This window comes from Strigops habroptila, chromosome 1, assembly GCF_004027225.2.
Source record: "Strigops habroptila isolate Jane chromosome 1, bStrHab1.2.pri, whole genome shotgun sequence".
Lineage (NCBI taxonomy): Eukaryota > Metazoa > Chordata > Aves > Psittaciformes > Psittacidae > Strigops > Strigops habroptila.
In genome coordinates, this window is record NC_044277.2 from 34,546,770 (window position 1) to 34,567,363 (window position 20,594).

Consider the following 20,594-nt stretch of genomic DNA (forward strand, 5'->3'; position numbering starts at 1 on the left):
TCCACAGTTTGAAGTTTGCTTCTGGAAACCACCACTAGGATGTCTTCTGGGGTTGCACCAGCGCATGCAACTAACATGTAACATATAACCCACAGGATAATAGACATGATGAAGCTGCAGGCAGTCAAGCTCATGTTAGCAGAAAAATTAAAACTCAGAGCTACCAGGTGTCCATTATCAGACACTTTGCTCTGTCAGCTTTCAGAACAAGGCGCCATAGCTCTTGCATAATCTGTAAAAGACAAATGAATGTTCTCCTGTGGAAAAAGGATACAGCATTACTACATTTACTAAAGTCATACAGAAAGATAAATATGAGATGACATTTTTAAAAGGTTCTGCTGTCTAGTGTGCATAGCCAAAGTTATTAAATATTCTGTATGTTTTATGTGTTAAAATAATTACAAAAATTGTTTTCATGTTTTTTTTAAACTTGACCAAGAATTTTTAAACTATCCACATGAAGTTCAAATAACAATCAGCAATTATACAAAATGAAGAATGTGAGTTATCAGAGTTCAGGGTAGGGAAATTCTAACACAGATTTAATTATCCTGACTTTAGCTGCCTACATAAATTAAACCTAAATTTGCTCAAGTAATGATTACTAAACAAACTCCACTGAAGTTAACAGATGCTCCCTGATTGTTAGAATTTACTTAAATCGTGTCATTTGGAGATGTTCCTTCAGTACAGCAGCTAACAATCATCTGTAATAGTCTAATTACAAGTTTTATTCATACACTTTGAATAGATGAATATTCAGATATGCATCTTAATTTCCTTTTATTTACCTGCGAGAGATTGACTTGGTCTCATAAGACTTCATACCACTGTTGTAATCAGCTTTTTAAATAGAACTAGATGTTTAATATGCACCACTACAACAGAGATTTCTGAACTGGAAAGGTCAGAACTTGTCGCCATAGAAAAATCTGGAAATTCATTTTCACCACAGCAAAATACAAAGGGTTCTTTTACAGCTGCAGAATTTATACACTGCAAATGTGGCTGGTACTCATTAAGTTAGACTAACAAGTATCTTTTATATAGCATTTTAAGAAGACAAAGGTTATTTTCCATAAAAGCAGTTGCTTGATTGACTTACAGCTACTTGTATCCTTTTTTTCGTTCCACAAGAAAGGTCACAGTGATTTGCCTTTCACAGGTAACACAAGATACACAGTATCTTGTCAGAATAATCACCAAAGCCACTGCAGACTATCTGCAAGCAGGTACCTGATAGCTCTCAAACACCTTTGAGAACACACAGTCACATTCAGCGTGGTTCAGCACAGTTCATGCTCTGTGCTTCTCTAACTGCAAGTGGAAACTATAAAAATCTCCTCATTTACTATTCCAAGTAACACTTTTATACTAGCATTTATTTTAACCTGTGTTCATTTAGGGGTAGTTTTTGCTTAAGTATATACACTTGAACTTTGCCATTTAAAAAACAAATGGCAAAACCCCGTGATGAAATCAAAATGAAAAGAATAGATCTTTTTTTAATGAAAGAATAAAGGAATCTTTTGTCATGCAGAAGACATTACCCCATGGATATAACAATGAAATTTGATTATAAATGCATGAATTAATAACATAATAAGTAGCTAAATAACTATGTTAACTATAAAAAAAAAAAAGAACCCAAAAAACAATATTGACTAATGTTTTCATATACTCTAGGAGATCTTCCAGTATTTTGTGTACTACCATCTATCACATGCCACCACAGGATACTGGCAACTATTTTATTTCTGTTGGATATCACTGTACCTCAACCCATCTTCAGCCCCAACTGGGAAGACACATTAATAATTCCAGTTCAGCTGGAAGTAAAATCCACCTGTGATTGGTTCCATATGCATTTTTGTCATCCATCAGTGGATTTTCCCCATCAGCAAGCAAGACGATATAGAAACAGCTTTAATAATATTTTTTTTTTTTTTTCTTAGTATTATTTTCCAAGTTCTACAGATTTCTAACATGCTTTGCCTTCATGGATAATCTCTTCATTTCAAGTCAAATTAAAATAGATATTCTGCTGTTCTAAGCAGAGAAACTTCTGACAATGACTACCCCATCACAGTCAAACTAGAAAAAAAATTGAAGATTTGGTGCACACAGGGAAAAAGACATGTAGGTGTCCATTTTGACCTAAATGGTATAGGCTTAAAAGTTTTCACGTTTAGAGTGCAACATGAACCATGAAGATTCAGGTATGAGACAGTATCAAAATTCCTAGGAGAGGGAAATGTAACACTGAGTACAGAGCTACCCATGGTCTACATGTCTCCAGCCAACTTCCAGGGTTTCCCAACTGTTTCCGACTGGAATTACCAAGTTCACTGCTCTGCCTGAGCCCTGAGAAGGTATCATCACTGCCTCTGTCTCCATCTAAAAGTGGCCCAGCCTTGTGGAACAACGCCCAGGCTGTCAGCTGGGGTTCTCCTGAAAACCAGGCCCTTCAGTGTCAAGGTTTGAATACACACATACTGGGCAAGGCTGAGGTCTGAACCCATGAGAATGCAGAGCCTACTGAAGATCACAGAATCATAGAATAGTTTAGGTGGGAAGGGACCTTCAAAGCTCATCTAGTCCAACCCCTCTGCAATGAGCAGGGACATCTTCAACTAGATCAGGTTGCTCAGAGCCCCATCCAGCCTGGCCTTGAATGTCTCCAGGGATGGCGCATCCACCACCTCTCTGGGCAACCTGTGCCAATGTTTTACCACCCTCATTGTAAAGAATTTTTTCCTCACATCCAGGCTGAATCTCCTCTCTTTTAGTTTAAAACCATCACCCCTCATCCTATCACAACAGGCCCTGCTAAAAGTCTTTCCCCATCTTCCTTATAGGGCCCTTCTAAGATGAACAGCAAGCTGCCTGACTGACTGCTCCAACAAAGCAAAACCTATGCTTGAAAATCCTATGCTTTCTATCACAATAGGGTACCTTTTCCTTCTTGCAGCCAACTCATGAAAACACAATAAAAAGACAGTGGAGTTTTTCAGCAGATACTTGATTTGAGTACATATAGGAGGGATAACATTTCTTTTGCACATCTTGAAATATACCAGAAAGAGACACCACTACATTCCCTAAAAGTAATGGAACGACAGAAAATGACAGGTATAATTCAGTAGTCATCTTAACAACAGCACTGATTTCAAAGCAACATTTAACTTTGTTATTTAAGGAATACCATATTTTATTTTAATCCCGGAGGATGTAATGTCAAAGATTCAACCTAAACACTTAAATCAGGACAGTCCTGCATTAATCAAGTTATTTCCACATCAAAACATCAATTCCCTGTGCCAACATCATCTTGTGTGGAGCTAACTTGGAATGATTTTTATTTTATTTTTTTTTTTAACCCAGGTTTGGCTACTGGAATCACAAAGCCAAAAAGATACCTTTAACCAGTGCACAGTTGCACTTACACAAGTGATGTTACAAATCAGAGAGAGCTCTGATCACCATCAGAAGAGATAGAAGCCTCTCACCCTACTCCCATGCCTACCACACTCCATGTATTGCAAAGCATCCCTTCCTTTGGAACACCATGAGGAAGAACAGATCCCCATTACATTTTTGCACAGAAAGAGTCACTGGAAGGCCTCAGGCAAGACAGTTCCTCCTCAGAGGCTGGATGTCCTATAACCATGCCCGGAAAAGGGTGCCCCAGAAAATGCTTCTCCAGCAAAAGCCAATTGATTAGCAGAAGTGAAAGAACAGTGTGTCTGTTGTACTCTACAAGGGAAAATATCAAACTTTGTTGACAATTGGTGGATATTAGCTACGATGGATTACAGCCAGACACGTTTGACAGGAGAGAGGGTCCAATGCCAAATGCATATTTCTAAACACTTAGCACTATACAGCCGCAGCAACGCTGCACCAACGCTGCAGATTTCAGTATGAGGCAGTAGGTGTCCCTGGACTGTAGCAGCCCATAACTGGGTTTTTTCCTCTTCATCTTTGATTTGGATAAATTTCATGTTGGTCCTTTTCAAATCTCAATTCCTATGTTAAAACAAAAGTATGCTCCAAATACCAAAACAAACAAACAACCAACCCCGCAAACACTGGTAAGTTAGGTTTATAATTGCTCATACAAACTTACTGTGGTTCACTTCTACATGTATATATTGCAGTAATCACGCAGACCTTTAAAAAGACATTTTCTAACTCTCATTCAGCTTGATGTTCAACTTGAATGTCATTATTTGAACAGTTTTTGTACAAAATATAAAAACAATGCTCAAGTACCGGATCAAATGTAAAAATCATCCAGCTTGTGGGAGATACAGAAAGCATTCCCTTTTCCCACAAATACATATGTACGTATATATTATATTATTGATATACATCAGGCTCACAAAATCTTTTGATATCACACAAAAGTAGAAGAAATAAACTTAATGTTCCACTGGACGTAGGGCAAAAAATGTTATTAGAAAGGCCTAATTATTATAATGGTACCTATTATTATAAGGACTTATAAGAATGGCAAGATCCCATTTTGCGCAACTCTGTGGTAAATTTTCATATGCTCAAATATTAGCCAAAAAACCACTGCAGAAGTAGCCAAGGAAAAACCCATTCAAGCGCTTTTGCAGTATAACAGCTATTATTTGCAACATCCTACATTCAGATGCTTCCAATTATTTCAATTTTTTTAGAATTGGAAAAAGCCTCAAAATATCTAGGGTTTTATTACAGCTGAACACAAATGGCAATGTGACATTAAGAAGATACATCAATATTTGTCCAGTGAATAAATATCCACCTATTCCCAGTCCAAAAATTTGGCCAAACATTCTTCTGAAGGTTCTGACAATGGCCATTCCACTTAATAGCCCATCTCCAGAAAGAAACACCATCACAGGCATAACAGTCTATTCTCATGGGCTTCTTTTTCAAATCTAAAGCAATAATCTACCCAAATATTAATGCTCTCTTTTTTCATCCATCAGCAATGGACTTTTTTGCCATTACTTCTGAAAAACAAAACAAAAAAAACAACCCAAACTACATATCCTAGTTTTGCATTCCTGTGTAGTGATTTAATTTTATATGGATGGCCTATATTTGTGATCACTACTGGTCAATGTCAAAGTCATGAATCACAGAATCATTAGGGTTGGAAGGGATCTCTGGAGATCTTCTAGTCCAACCCCTTGCCAAGGCAGGGCCACCTAGAGAAGGTTATACAGGAATGTGTCCATGCAGGTTTGAATGTCTCCAGAGAAGGAGACTCCACAGCCTCCCTGGGCAGCCTGTTCCAGTGCTCTGCCACCCTCAACATAAAGATCTTCCTCATGTCGAGGTGAAACTTCTTGTGTTTTAGTTTATGCTCCTCATCTTGCCACTGGGCACCACTGAAAAGAGTCTGCACCATCCTCCTGGCACTCGCCTTGAGATATTTATATGCATTAATGAGATCCCCTCTCAGTCTTCTCCTCTCTAAACAGGTCCAGCTCCCGCAATGTCTCCTCATAAGAGAGATGCTCCAGACCCCTGATCTGGAAGGAGGATAAGAATTAATGTCGTTCATTGATATTTAAGGCCTTTGTTTTCCAGACAGAATTTATCTATTTGTTCTCAGCATAGTCAAGCCATGGAAAGAATTTCTAGGAGCTTGAGACATCCAAATTATAATTTCCATCAAGCAATTCAGCCAAATGAAGAAGTTCAGCTGAAAGTCAACTCATCACAAAAACACTACAGGTTGCCTTAACAAAACATTTCCCTTTAGCAAACTTAAAAGTTTAAAGGATTTGTGTTTTTCAACAAGAACAAAAAAAGGAATGAAATATTTCTACCCAGCCCTAAGTTGTACATTGCTGTCAATCCCTATCTTCCAAAAATTATGCCTATAAATTTTACATTCTCAGACCTACCCACATCTGCTCATCGATGTGCCATTATGAAAGAGTTTAAGGTAGCATAGCTTGCATCCTGAGGACAAACACAAAATAGGATATATGAAGACTTAAGCTAAAGTATGTGATCCGACTAATGTTAATCATATTTTTGATCTCTTTCTTTTGTACCTCTCAGTATAATACCAGCACTTATGGCTGAAAGTGAGATTCATTCAAATGCAGATTCATAAGCAATGCTACAGGAAAAAAGCAGAAGCATGTATATACGTTGTGTTGCATGAATTACTCATTATTTGTTCCATTAAAAAGTTAATTGCATGTCCAAGTCCTTACACAATCCTCACCTAAGTAATGTGAAAAACCTCCCTCACACTAGCTTTAAAGAGCAGTTGAAAACTGAGAATTATTTCAATACCAAGCTGAAAAAAAGCCTCTGAAATAAGAGGATGTTGGACAGTTCTGTTTGGCCTCTAGCAGGATAAATGCATTGGTTGTGCAGGCTTAAGGGTGACACTTACCGTATCAGGCCCGCAAATAAAGTAGGTCTGAGACAATGGGGACAGCTAAATAAATATCAGCTTACATAAGCAGGATGCTCTTTCCACTCTAGAAGTTATAGATTGGCTAAGTTACATATATGATTTCAACATTAAAGCCATTTTTCCATTACACAAAGCGTAAGTATGAAATAACTAAAATATTAATATTGGTCTCTGTAACAAAACTATAACCTAATGAATAAACATTTTTTCCAAGAGAAAAAATAAAGCACAAAAAATGGCTTTAAACAAAGTCATCAAAAAACACAACTTCTAATAATTACATCATATGGAACAATTTATTCAAATAAATTTCTAGCCCAAATAAAGTAAGTTCAACACATACACAGCACTGATATATTTCTAAAAAAATTGCCATCTGCACTTTGACTATGTCCTCCACATAAACTGTCACCATGGATCTAGTCAGCATGCCCTTGCTAACCTACCCAGGACATGGCCTGCAACATCCCCGAGCTGTCTTCTGGCTTAGGTTTTCAAAACAAAGGTCTAAAGGAATATATTTCACAAGAAAGAGTGAGCCTTAAGGGGATATATAAATAAGTACTACTGTGATAATGACTGAAAACTTTAAATGGGTAGCAATGGTAACTTTTAAGGACAGATCGCTGAATTGTACCTAGGTCCATCATTTCTTATCAGGCACTTCTACTACCAAGACTGCAATGGCTTAGGTAACTAAAAATCTCTTCATTTCTAGAAACTGAAATCTGGGTAGTTTTAGAAGATGTGAAAAGTTGGGAGTTTTAGAGCTATTTTTAATAAGAGCTAAAGCATTATTAATCTTATTTTCCACTGCTTTTTATTTAGAAAACAATGCCTGCAAATCACTGATGTATGTTTTTGTTTGTTTCTCATGCAGCAAAGTAACTTCCCAAGCTTGACAGTGATCACCTAATTAAAACTTCCTGATGATTTGATTGCTATTAATTTAATGTTAGACTAAATCTGCCTAGTTACAAGTGAAGGTCTTCCTCTGGCGAATCAGGGCCTCACCAATGGCAGCAGGGCTCTCTGTAGGAATGTAGTGTGCTCACATGGACAGCACTGCAGCCCTGAACCACCACACTAAGCAAGGGAGAAGGGAGAGAAAAACTTTTTGTGAATGTGTGACACAAATTAATGGGATTAATGGCACTACCAGGCACTGAGGCAGCACAAAGAAAGAAGAGGAAGCAAAATGGCCATAATGAGTTCAGGGCGTTGCTGTGAAAACTTCTAAACTGTGTGAAGACTGCAAGAACCAGAAAGGTTTGTAGTCTCTGTGCGGGTAAACAAGACAGACAAAGCAAGGGGAAACTCAAGCACAGAATAATACATGATAATGCAGTGGGACAGCAGTAGCAGAAGTAGGCACAGAAGCCAAATAACTGGCCACCATTTCAGTACCCTAACTAGTGTATGCTTTATTTCCTCTCCCAACTTCTTAACTTCTTCTTCAGTGGTTAAATAAATGTTAAGTGGACCTTCATTTTGGCCAACTTCATTTTTCTAATCCTTTTCTTATAGAGAAACACAGAATAAAATCAATTCTCTTGAGTTTGTTATTTACTTTCGTTCTTTTTTCTCCCCTGCTATCTTCTTTCAGGTATTCCTCCTTCACAGGATAAGAAATAGAGATTAACTCTGTTGCTCCAGCAATTTAGTCTTCTCTTGGTGTATCCCTTCTTTCCTGGGAGCTCTAAATCATGCAAAGGTATGTGTCTGAAAAAGATACTCAGTGAGTAAATTGCAACCTGCCATCTCTCCAAGGGGTTAGTCCTGCTCAGATTTCATCCTCAGCACAATTATGGTGTTTCATGATGGCATACCCAGAGGAATTTCTGCATCTGCAAACCTTGGTTTTGTTCTCAGCTTGTATGTCCCTGGACAACTCTACTTTGTCCTGATTAGGCAGGAAGGACAAGATTCTTCAGAATGCTTAGGAAGATGAATACCCAAATTGCATCGGGTGTATTGAGCATGTCATGCCCAACTGGCCTGGACATGTGCAGCTAATACAATATGTCTGAACAGAAACACACAGCACCTACTGCTTTTATGCAGGATCTCTGTCAGGTGCACATGGGATTCTCAGGTGTGTCCCAATGCTTCAGAGCACCTATACGCATTGCATGGTACGTGCACATGCACACACGATTTTTAGTCTGAGAAATCCCAGTAAACCCAGTCACAGAAATCCAGTAACCTTATCCTGTCCTTTCATTTCTTCTCCTTCAAATGAAACTGTAGCCTTACTCACACCTGTGCCCCCAATTCCATCTCTATAAAACTATCACAGAATCTGCCTCATAAAATTATTTTCTAACTGCCCTATCCATAATTGCTACCACAAGCTCTCTCCTAAGGTGATCTACAGATGAAACCAGCCTTCCTTCAGTTCTAGGAACCATATTCCAAGTCTCCAGAAAAGCCAGCTTCCACTTATTTAGGCTTCTAGTACATGTTCTGCTATCAACAATATAGAGCAGCTTTCCTGAATTAATATACCAAAAGAAACATAGAACTCCTTTCTTTGCAATACGTACCTGACCAGAGGAATCCTTCACAATCATCAGTTTACCTCTCCACCCATACAAATGTCAGCAGAGACACAACGGCTATCAACTTGGAGTGTAATGCAATCCTGAAGAAGGAGTTTGTGGCACAGCAACCGGTGTTAATAGTAGTGCTAAGGACAACTTTAAGTCACCAGCAAATCTATACCAAAGCAATATTACAAGATCCAGTACTAGGAATTAGACACTGCAAAACATGCACATTTCTTTAGATAATAAGAAGTTATATTTTCTATGTATATATATTTAAAAAGTTATATTTTCTTGTATTTTCTTTCTTTCTATGTGAGCATACTCTTATATGCTGAGAGTATGACTGAAGGGTGAGAAACTCAGCAAACACAAGCACTAGAACCTTTCTTTAAAAAAAGAAAGTACAGATTCCAGGTAACCATTTGACTATAGGGACTGAGATTATAGGAAATTAAAAAAAAAAAGAAATAGAGAAGAAAAATAATGTGTTAGCAATGTAGCATTAATCTTTGCCACCCTATCCCCTTCCATTTCCTATCCATTCTCACTTTCACGCTCAGCGTATTCATATGGTCCTTTTCCTCCTAATTCATTAGGCAATCCTCCTTAATTATTCAATTCCCTCTTCTGCTCCTTCACAGAAGGGTCTGGGGTGGGATCCATGGCATTCTCCTACCTATGGAGAGCTGCACCTTTAAAAAGCAAGATCCATAAGAAGCTAACTTAAGCACACAAGCTTCTGGTATACAAGGCTGAGTAATTAGTTAGAATTCACGGAGTAATTTGGAGATCACTTATGCCCATATAGCAACTTGCTACCGGAGAAAAAGGCAGCCATGCTCCTCTCCTTCCCCTCACTCTCTGGCCACCCACATTTTTTCTCCTGAGTCAATGCCAAGCTCCTTATCAGACCACCTGGCAACAACCCATTGAGCTAAACCAACCAAATGCTTTCACTTCTTTGCAGGCTTCCTTTTCTTCTATTTCATCTTCCTAAACTGGGTAACTGTAGTATGAGACAACCACAAGTTCTGGAATGACAGTAGGAATGAATAGTCAGCAATGACGATGAACAGGACCTGCAGTAACTGTCTATTAGATCAGCCTCACAACCTGCATTTCTGAGTAGCACTAAATCACCAGAGTGTCTGGGGTAAAACAAGCTATGAGAGGGGGAACGATTCGGTTAAAACACCTCCAACACAACTGAAAGACCCAAACTCTTCTTATTTCTGCCCCAGAAACAGCTCCTCCAGAAGTCAACAAAAAAGCTTGATAACCATATTGTTCCAGCTGCTATAGAGAAATCTGGTTCATGAATAGAGTGATTTTACTCATTGAATATGGCAGGGAGCTGGCAAAATGAGGAAAGAATGCTTCATATAAATACAAAAGAAGGTAACAATTTCCATTCTCCACATGAACAGAAATTTTATGAGAGATAGCTAATGTAAAATAGCTTTCTACTTACGATGGGTAAGCGAGTTCCCACGTCTTCTTCATTTTGTATGGGCATTTCCCAGAATTGTAACACATTTCCTCACAGTGTTATCTGAAATTATGTTCAAAACTGAGGTATTTCACTGAAAACCTGAAGTTTAAAGCAAAGATAATGCTTGAATTTTACATGACTATGGAAAGAAAACTGCCCAAACCAATAGAAGAACAAAACCAGAGGGGCATCATAACTTCATTCTAATGACTCTTCCTGAACACTTTTGGATGGAACTAAAAATAGGTATTCAGTGAAACTGCATAACCAATGGAGAAATTAACACAGCCTGGCATACAGAACCTGACAAAAGTTAAGGCCATCAAAAATGTCTGTTGCAAGCTTTTCAAAAGTTTATTACCCTTTTTACTGAGCACAGATATGGATGTTGGGTTATCCTGGAAAAGGCATAGGTGTGTATTTCAAGTGATCATGGTCTTTTCCTATGTCCTAGAATTAAACTTCTGAATCCTTGTTCTTCCTATCAAATAAGTGTTGCTTTTCATCACCTTCAGGAATGTCTAAAACAGCACACTGCCTTAGCCAGTATCCTAACAATTCTATTTGAAAATTATTTTGCTTTCAACTGGGTTTTAACTGTTTCTCCAAGTTCCAGGCAAAGAAGCATCTTCTCTTAACACAGAATATGCCTCTTTCATACTTAAAAACTAGGAGAAGAAGAAAGTGTGCGTCCATGCAAGGAGGATAATAGACAATACAGTTAATAACACCTCATGTTTATCTAGATATTATACACACTAAGGCATTTAGGTAGTTCCAAAAGTTGGTGAACACAAAAATGCCTGAGGCCACCTGTCAAGTCCAAAGATGACAATGTACCTCCATTACCCCTCACTCATACAAAAGCATATGTTTCTCACCCCCTAAAAAAATAATAATTACAAGACAAAAAAGAAACAAAAATTACTATTAAAAAAAAATAATCCCTAGACAAATTAAAATGAGAAATTATTGGTGTCCCCCTCTTCATTCATAGAAAGAAGAAGGAAAATGGAAAGTACCAAGTGGGAAGAAAAGACATTGAGAAAAGTGAAAGAGTATTAATTAAACCTTCAAAATTAGAGGCGAACTGTAAAAACCCATGCTCTTAAACATTATCTTTCTAACTCAATTTTTTAACACTTCCACTTACAAAGTAAGACTTTCAAAAGCAAGCAATCAGAGGTGTCTTTCTAGGTGTGTTTTTTTAGCCAATGCCAAGATAAAGCAGCTAAGAAAACCACTTGCTCCAGAACAGTAAAGCAGTGCATCACCATAACAAAAATGGTGGTTAAGGTACTAGCTGCCCCCTTCCCCCTCAGAAGCTTCAACCAGAAAGCTGAGACTGTGCTGACTCAGCAGATAGAATCTAGCCCACTTGGAAAAGTATAAATCAGTAACAGCAAAGAACCCATTAGAAAAAAATTAAAGAATGAGTTAAAGCCATTAAAGTTTTCTATTTAATATTTGACATTTACATTTGTCCTTTATACCAAAAGACTGGATTAATCAAAAGAAACTAAACAGTCAAAGAGCTTAGTTCAGGTTTAATTAACACCATCCATTAAATATCAACCAAAACCTGGAAGAGTGATAATGTGATAAAAAATAAACAAAGGAAGAAGAGCAGCAGTAATGGGGCTTATTTTGATCCACACTAATTCATCACTCAGGGGTTGCCAGACAAAAATTCAAAGTCATCATTGTCTTAGTGCATATCCTAGAGCAAAGACATTAGACTCATTTTATTTTATTTTTAAACATTTGCTAGCTCTAGACCTTAGCATTGAGCAGTCAGGCTCTCCTGCTATGCGATGGTGAGAGCAACTCAATTGAGAACTACCTCTCATTTTCCCAGCTAATTTTTATGGCAAGCCACGTATGCCTTCTGCTCCCCGCTCAGGAAATAAAGTAATTGTCATTTTGAGAGTTTAAAAACACTGAAAGTTCATGTAACAAAAGGAAGCTATTATGATTCTTTCATTTTATCATTCTGTATTTTAGACACAATTCTGCAATTTTTTTACTATTAGACAAAGAATATAGCTTTGATTTTTATTTCTTTGTGTGTCTTGTGCCCAGAAGGATTTTTTTTTTTTTTTTAAGAGCAATTACAAAAGTTCATGTTTCACTTTCCTGAAAGTTATGGTTTGCCACTGTGGAAACAAGGTTTGCGTGAGTATCGTCTATGTTTCTGACCACACAAATGTATACCTCTATCTTGATCTCTGCCTCTTTCCAATATTTTTTTTAAACTTCCAACTAATTTCAGACAAATTCACAGAGGAGTAGACATCACAAAAACACAAGTTCTTTCAAATTTTGAGACATTAACTTGTCAGGTAGCAAGACGAAAACATGTGATTTTCCTTATTAAGGAGCAACCTCTTTTCTTAAACCCAGATTCCACAGTAGAGAAGAATTATGAACGCCTCATCCACAGGGAAATCTCTGTCAACTTTTGCATCTTGTTGGTCGCTATAAAACCCAAGCAAAAAGGATAAAGCCATTGCTCATGGAACTGTTTGTCAACAGAAAAGAGTCTCTATAGTTTTAATTAGTCTTTTTCACTTCTTTTCCCTTAAAGACAACTTTACCAAGTCAACTATCAGAATGCACAGTGAATTCTCCGAAAAGCAAAGGACATCTCTGCTCCATTTTTTTCCATTTGACTTTGATTCCCCTTAAGTAGGTCTTTTACTTCAGTGCACATCAAGGTTATCACAAAGTCCTACTGTAGTTGGCAACAAAACAAAATTAGAACTTATATATGATTCCCTACCCCCCGCTGTGTAACACTGCAGCATTCCTAGATCACTGCTGGTTTCCACACATTCTTTGAAAAACAGAAAGACGGACTGCCAAGCTGAAACAATGTCACTGAGTAATCAGCTAGTACATAAATGATACTCGTGATGCCCAAGTACCAAAAAATCGGTCTGCCAAAGGCTCCATCTAGCTACCTGAAATTAAATGTTTCTCTGTGCAAATTCACATCATCCAGAACACAGACCTTTTCATGCTAGCAATAGAGTCTAACCAATTAAGCATAATACCAAAATGAAATAGAAAATAATTTGAGCAAGCTCAAAAGCAAGCAATTCTTTGAGACCATCCCAATCATTCACCTTGCAGATATTGCAGCTCAAAACATAATTTGATACTGTGAGAAATCAAACTTGTAAATGAGGCACTCAAGTTGAGCATGTCTACATTTGTGTATTTAAGAATTGAGGGCAAATATTGCTTCAAAAGGTGGTCTAAACTCCAAAATTCATTCCTGAACTTGACTAAGTCACAAGGTGCACTGTAATTACTGTTAGCCACCAAACAGGTGCACTAGGATGTGTTAAGGTTTAATTCAGAAGCATGATTATTTTATTTAAATTAAATAATGGAAGCTATGGCATAATATAATGCAATTTCATTTGTGAAAAACACACCATAAATAAATTAAAAAAAATGATTTCATATTATTTTACTTCAGGAATTTTGGCTGTTAAAAGAAAAGGAGGCAAGTGTAGTAATATAAACACAGCCTTTGTGTTGTTCAAAATAAAAATTATAGCTCTAAACCCACATTATTTTGAGAAAAATTCTTAGTTAACCAGGGGGTTGGTATGTTTATTTTGAGAAGCGTTTTGGGTTGGGGTTTTTTGTGTTTGCATAACAACAGTGTACCTGTCGGATGCTTTTTGGCTGCAGTTCTATAAAAAAAGAGAATTCCAAAACACTAAATTTATCTCAGAGCTCTTTGTAGATTTATTGCAATCTGTTCTTAAGAGTGCTGATCCAGCTTCCAAATTCACAGAAACTGTCAGATTGCCCAAATGACAACACAACTGGATGCCAAAGAGATACAACCATGCAGAAGTCTAGATGTATGGATACCCACAGGCACCAGGATTATTCATTGAGATTATCAGCACGCAAAAAGATTTTGTTAGATTAGATGCTTGAGATGCAAAGTGGGTCAATACTTCACTCAGACAGAAATGAGTGGGTGCTGATTCTGAATACTCTGTCCCAGCCAATTTTAGGCATACACCTTCTGTTCACATTTTAGAAAGATGAAAAAAAAACCAACAGTGAATCTTCATAGCTGAAATAATTCATATTTAGAATTCTTGTTACATTCCAAGTTAAATGTAAAAAAAAAAAATCTAAAAAAAACCAGGTAGTGCTATGCAACATGTTACCATAAAAATCCCAGAAGAGGCGTTTCTAAAGGGCATTCCTCAAATCTAAACTAGGTGTCTAACCACAGTATTCTCAGATGTCAATAATCTCTTACAGAAAGATGTCTAAGCTTTCAAAAGTGAAAGAAAAAAAACAACCCAACAGCAAAAAAACAACCCACAACACACAAAACCTACATAGAACAGAATAAGCCAGCACATAAAACCTGGCAGAATTTAAGGGGTTAATCTAAGACCTTACTGTCAGCACTAACAACTGCATGCCCTAGCGCATTCAGAAGTTGACCTATAGGTTCACAGGAATTTAAACTGCAAAAACCTGTAAGATGAAATGGCAGAGAAGTAACAGTTTTGGAAAAAAGCATGATTTGAGGACCTACATTCAACAGGGGGAAATGAGGCTGAAGTGTTGGAAGTTGTTTTGCAATCTGTCTTGAATCTGAAAATTGACACAGTTTCAGATGTACACACTAATTCCCACCCACCTTCCTTCCCACCTCTAAGCCATAAATAAGAATTTAACTAGTAAAAATGTTTGGAATCAAGTGAGTCTGTGTGTTACCATTCATAGCTGAGTGGATAGGACTTCCTACTATCTGTTAACAGGTAGCAGTAGTGAGTAGAAGACTGATGCCTGCTGAGTCAGCCTAAATTCATTAATTCTTTCTCCAGAAGGTTACTCCTACCTTTCTTATCTAGACGGAAACAACTTTTTAACCAAGGGAGGGCCTACAGTCTTCCTTCATCTTGCATGTCAGCGCTTCTCTTGAATTATCTTTCTAATTTGTGTAAAAGAGAAGTGTTCAAATGTCAAACCATGCAAAACTTCAGCAAAGAAATAAAACTGAACTCATCCTCATATGCAGCATGCACTGAAGGTAAAAAAAAAAAAAAAAAAAAAAAAAAAAAAAAAACCAGATACAGAGATGGAGTCCAAAAGAACAGATACACTGGTTAATGAAATACAAAAGGCCCTAACCACTAACCACAGTAACAGAATAACAGAAGGCCACAAATACAGGACAGAACAGAGAAAAAGAGACACTACCAGGAAAACTGCTAGCAGCTGGAACATAATGACCAATAGCAACTAAGAGCATCTACTGCTCTTGACTGTAATGCAGGGGAATTGTACTTCATCATCAGGAAACCACCCACTGCTCCAGCCACCAGCTAACTCTGCCTGTGTAATTGTCTAATATCTATGGTGTAAAGTCCTCCTGATCACCGATCATTCGCTATGCAAGTATGCAGTATGATCTGTTTATGCATCACCATCCCTGCCTTCACCTCGGAAAGCCTGCAGGTTCTCTCTCCACTTTCTTCTTTCCTGTGACTGCCCTCAATTACCCTGTATTATTCTATGCACTCCCTAAAATGTTGGCTTCAAGCATATATTGAGCAATTATAGTCACAACCTGCTCAGCAAATAACACTGCAGAAAATTGAATCCAAGTCCACTCTGTTCTGACATGGTATTGGAAAATAAGTGCTCACTGCAAAAAAACATGATGAACGGTGATTAATTAGCATCAAAACCAGAAGTGGTGGAAGAAAATGCTAGCTCTTCCTAGCACTGAACATGAAATGAAAGACAATGCACAAGTCTCTTCTCAACGTTTCAGAACTTTTAGAGACATAAAAATCTGATGCATTAGTGAATATATCTGTGGTGGGTTGACCCTGGCTGGACACCAGTTGTCCACCAAAGCCAGTCTACCACTCTCCTTGTCACTGGACAGGGAACAGAAAATCATAACGAAAGGCTCATGGATCAGGATAAGGACAGGGAGACATCACTCATCAGTTACTGTCACAGGCAAAACAGACTCGACTTGAGGAAACTACTTTAATTTATTACCAGTCAAATCAGAGCAGGATAATGAGAAATAAAATCAAATCCTAAAACCACCTTCCCCTCACCTTTCCATTTCTTCCCAGGCTTAAATTTACTCCCAATTTCTCTACCTCCTCCCCTCCTCTGACACAGAGGGATGTGGAATAGGGACTGAGGTCACTTCATCACACATAGTCTCTGCTGCTCTTTTCTCCCCAGGGGAGGATTCCTCACACTCTTCCCCTGCTCCAGTGTGCGGTCCCCACCACAGAAGACAGTCCTCCACAAAATTCAACACGAGTCCTTTTTACGGACTGCAGTTCATCACAAACTGCTCCAGCATGAGTCCCTTCCATGGGTGCAGTCCTTCAGGAACAGACTGCTCCAGCATGGGTCCCCTGCGGAGTCAGAAGTCCTGCAGCAAACCTGCTCCTGTGTGGGCTCCTCTCTCCATGGGGCCACAGGTCCTGCCAGGAGCCTGCTTCAGCGTGGGCTTCCCACAGAGTCACAGCCTCCTTCAAGCATCCCCCTGATCCAGCATGGGGTTCTACCCAGGCTGCAGGTAGAGATCTGCTCCACCATGGACCTCCATGGGCTGCAGGGCGCAGCCTGCCTCACCATGGTCTGCACCACGGTCTGCACCACAGGCTGCAGGAGAACCTCTGCTCCAGTGCCTGGAGCACCTCCTCCCCTCCTTCTTCACTGGCCTTGGTGTCTGCAGAGCTGTTTCTTTCACATACTCTCACCCCTCTCTCCAGCTGCAACTGCTGTTGCAGAGTAACTTTTCTCCCCTTCTTAACTATGTTAATCCAGAGGCGTTACCACCACTGTCATTGATGGGCTCAGCCTTGGCCAGCAGCAGGTCCGTCTTGGAGCCAGCTGGCATTGGCTCCATTGGACATTGGGGAAGCTTCTAGCAGCTTCTCACAGAAGCCACCCCTGTAGCACCCCTGCAGCACCCCGCTACAAGCACCTCGCCACACAAACACAATACATTCTGACCAGGAAAAACACATGGTATTCTTGATACACCACGATGCAAATATAATGGGAATACTGGTATGGAGCATAAGCTTCACCCTATGCATAGTTTTCAATCAATTTCTGTCAATTTCAAATACGTGTCTTGCCGTTAATGGCTACAAGATCGAGCACAGGTTGTACATCTTCAAAAAACTGCTGAGAACAAAAAATGCATCACCAAAATGAAATACATATTTTAAATGACTAATCAGGAAGTGGAGGTGATAAGAATTACGATCCTCTTCTTCTCAGTGTTAATGATTAGAATAACTTTAAACAGCTACATGAATACAACAGCCTTATATCTTAAATCCACTCTAGTATTCAGGTCCAAGTTGATTTCACAAAAAAATTTCTTCCTGGTATACAGAAGTGCACTAGCAACCTCTGGACAGCCTGCACAGTTACGTGAAGAGTCTTCCACAGACTCTTTCTACCACAATTAAATTCCTACATTATAGTGATAAGTGAAATATATAGAGATACATTAAACATTGTAACAAATACAACTTTTCTTTCCTCCACAATTGATAACTAAAGCATCCTACTATTTAAACATAGAGCTCTTACACTACTGAGAAACTTGGTTAAAACACAGTGACTCAGAACAGTGATTTCAAGTAGCTTGTTTGAATTTTAATGTGTAAAACAACAGGTTAAGAAAATTTAGAAGCAAATGACAGCTGTCAGGCGTCTAACTCCTCAAGAACCCCAAGGCACGTAATTCCCATTGAAATACACGGGAGTCAGTTACGTGTAGAGCCCTAGCAACTGTGTTGATTGAACAGCCGTTTATTCAGAAATTGAACTGCACAAATATTTCAGTTTGTATGAATTCTAGAACCAGAAAAATCACCTGCTGTTCCCTAGTACCCAGTTACCATTCCACCAAATGGGCTTTTATTCATTGCAAAATGAAAATATCTTAACACCTTTGACACTGAGCCAACATAACCTGTCACAACAGCCTCAGCCCACGCAAATACAAAAACTGACCCTTGGCGTGCAGTTTTCTAAGAAAATTTGAGCCTTTCTCATGAGGGTTGGCTGCCCAAAACATACACTGAAGACAAGGAATCCATCACACCAGAATAAAAGAGATTTCATACATAGTAAGCCTGATTGAGAACAAGTTAAATATTGAAAAAGGCAGACTTGTGTCTTGGGATAACACTGCCAGAGTATAATATATGTGCATTTAGATGTAAAAACTGTATGAGAAAGAGGATGATAAACTGGTAATAATCACGATTGCTCTAGTACTCTTTCAAAATTTAAGTATTCATAGCTTATGCACAGAAATAGTAAAATATGCACATCTGTGCACCTACAAATCCGAGCAAGTGCATCTTTGTGAGACCAAGGAAAATCTATCGCAAAAATACGGTTCCCAAGTGTCTGACTGCAGATAAAAATTTCAGAAAACACCATGGGCCCGAGCTGTTCTCAGGACAGCTTTTCCCCCGAGTGCCCGCTTTCCCGATGGGAAGGCATCCACCTCTCCCTCCTCGCTCAGCCGGTCCCGGGGGAACAGCTCCTCGGCTCCCGCTCGCGGCTCGCTGCTCAGCGCTGCCGCCCTGGAGACAGCGGAGCCTTGGGAGCGCCACCTCCCCAAGCAGCAGACGGACAGTCAACTGGGACCGAGCCGCTGTCCCACACCGCGGGGCTCCGCGGCCGCCGAGGCGAGGTGAGAGGGCGCCTCCGCGGCCTGGTGCCGCGGGTGGGAGGGCGGAGGGGCACCTGTCTCATGACCCGCGCGGGTGTGTGCGAGCCGGGGGGCGGTGCGTCTGTGGCGGGGCAAGGAAACGGGGCTCGTCCGCGGGATGGCTGGGAAGGGAAGGCTGCGCGGAGCTCCGACACCCAGAGGGGCGTGGAGGAGGGACACGAGGGCACACGCCTCGTGCGGAGCAGCAGGGCAAGGCATGGCAGGGCTGGGGGTGCCGTGCCCTTCCCTCCCCAGCCGGGCAAGCGCCGAAGCGGCGCCTCGAACTCGTCGTCTCCCCTGCGCTCACCTGTGCTGCGCGGGGAGCCGCGGCCATCGCGGGGGCACCCCCACCGCTGCCCGCCGCGGAGGAGCCGGCCGGCAAGCGTGCACCTTACCTCGAAGAGGGGACCGATCTTATTCTTCTCCAGGTAGGCTTGGATCCTGGTCTGCTGGTGAGACGCCATGAAGAGCTCCGGAGGCGGGGGCTGGAGCTCCTCTCCCCCGGCGGCGGCTGCAGTCCCTCCGGCTGCTCGCGGTTCACTCTCCGCCGCCCAAAGGCTGCCACAGCGGGAGCTGGGGGAGGCGCTACGGAGGGGCGGCAGCCCGAAGTGCCCGGGACGGAGCTAACTCAGGTAACCGGGCGGCGGGAACGGGTAACCGCGTGCCAGTCGCCCACTTAACTGGGCGCGGGGCGGCGGCGGGCTATCTCCCCTCAGGGAGCAGCAGGCGGGCGCTGCCTGGAGCGGAGCATGGTGCAGGGAGGAGAAAGGCTGCAAAGGCAGCGCCGAGCCCGCGCCACTCCGTTCCCTCTGTCTGTCTGTTAGTGTCTGTCCGTGTGCGCCAGGCAGCGCCTTGGTTACGGGAATCAGCCGCGGCTCGAGCTGCCGCCCTCACCACAGCCCCGCTCCCGAAACCAATGGCCGGGGGCTCCTGTCAGCGCCGCGGCCGTTGGCGCCCGGGCTCCGGCGCACAAAAGGCGGGAGCGAGGGAAGGGGGAGGAGAGCGGGCGGGAGGCGGGGGCTGCTTTGCCTCCTTCCCTCCGCTCCACACCCCTCCGCAGACAGTCTGCTCCCCCGGCACGGTCAAGTTTCCGCTCTCCGCAGGCGCTGCTTGCGCACCGCTGTTTAGCAGGGATCCCATCTGGCTCTGCTCCCCGGGGCTAGGAATCCCCCGGGTGATCGCCGCGGGCCGCCCAGGGTACGGGGGGCTCGAAAACTTCAGCAGGTGGAGAGTCAGGGAGGAGTGAAACGAGTAGCTCAGCGAGCAGGGAATAGGGGTGCAAGGACTGCAGCCAGCACTTTTTCTCAGTGTTTGTTTAAATGCTTTTTAAATCTTGAAAGGCTCCCTTAG

General features: G+C 40.9%; 1 protein-coding gene across 3 annotated transcripts in view; it reads right to left on the reverse strand.

Annotated features, from left to right (window-relative positions):
* Positions 1-20,197, reverse strand: part of C1H8orf34 (chromosome 1 C8orf34 homolog) — a 169,749-nt gene extending 149,552 nt beyond the window's left edge. For all 3 annotated transcript variants that reach the window (XM_030500518.1, XM_030500526.1, XM_030500509.1), the window contains exon 1: positions 19,640-20,197. In XM_030500518.1, the coding sequence (XP_030356378.1) occupies positions 19,640-19,708 (69 nt within the window). In that variant the 5' untranslated portion in view covers positions 19,709-20,197. The remainder of the gene's footprint in view (positions 1-19,639) is intronic.
* Positions 20,198-20,594: the final 397 nt, after the last annotated feature.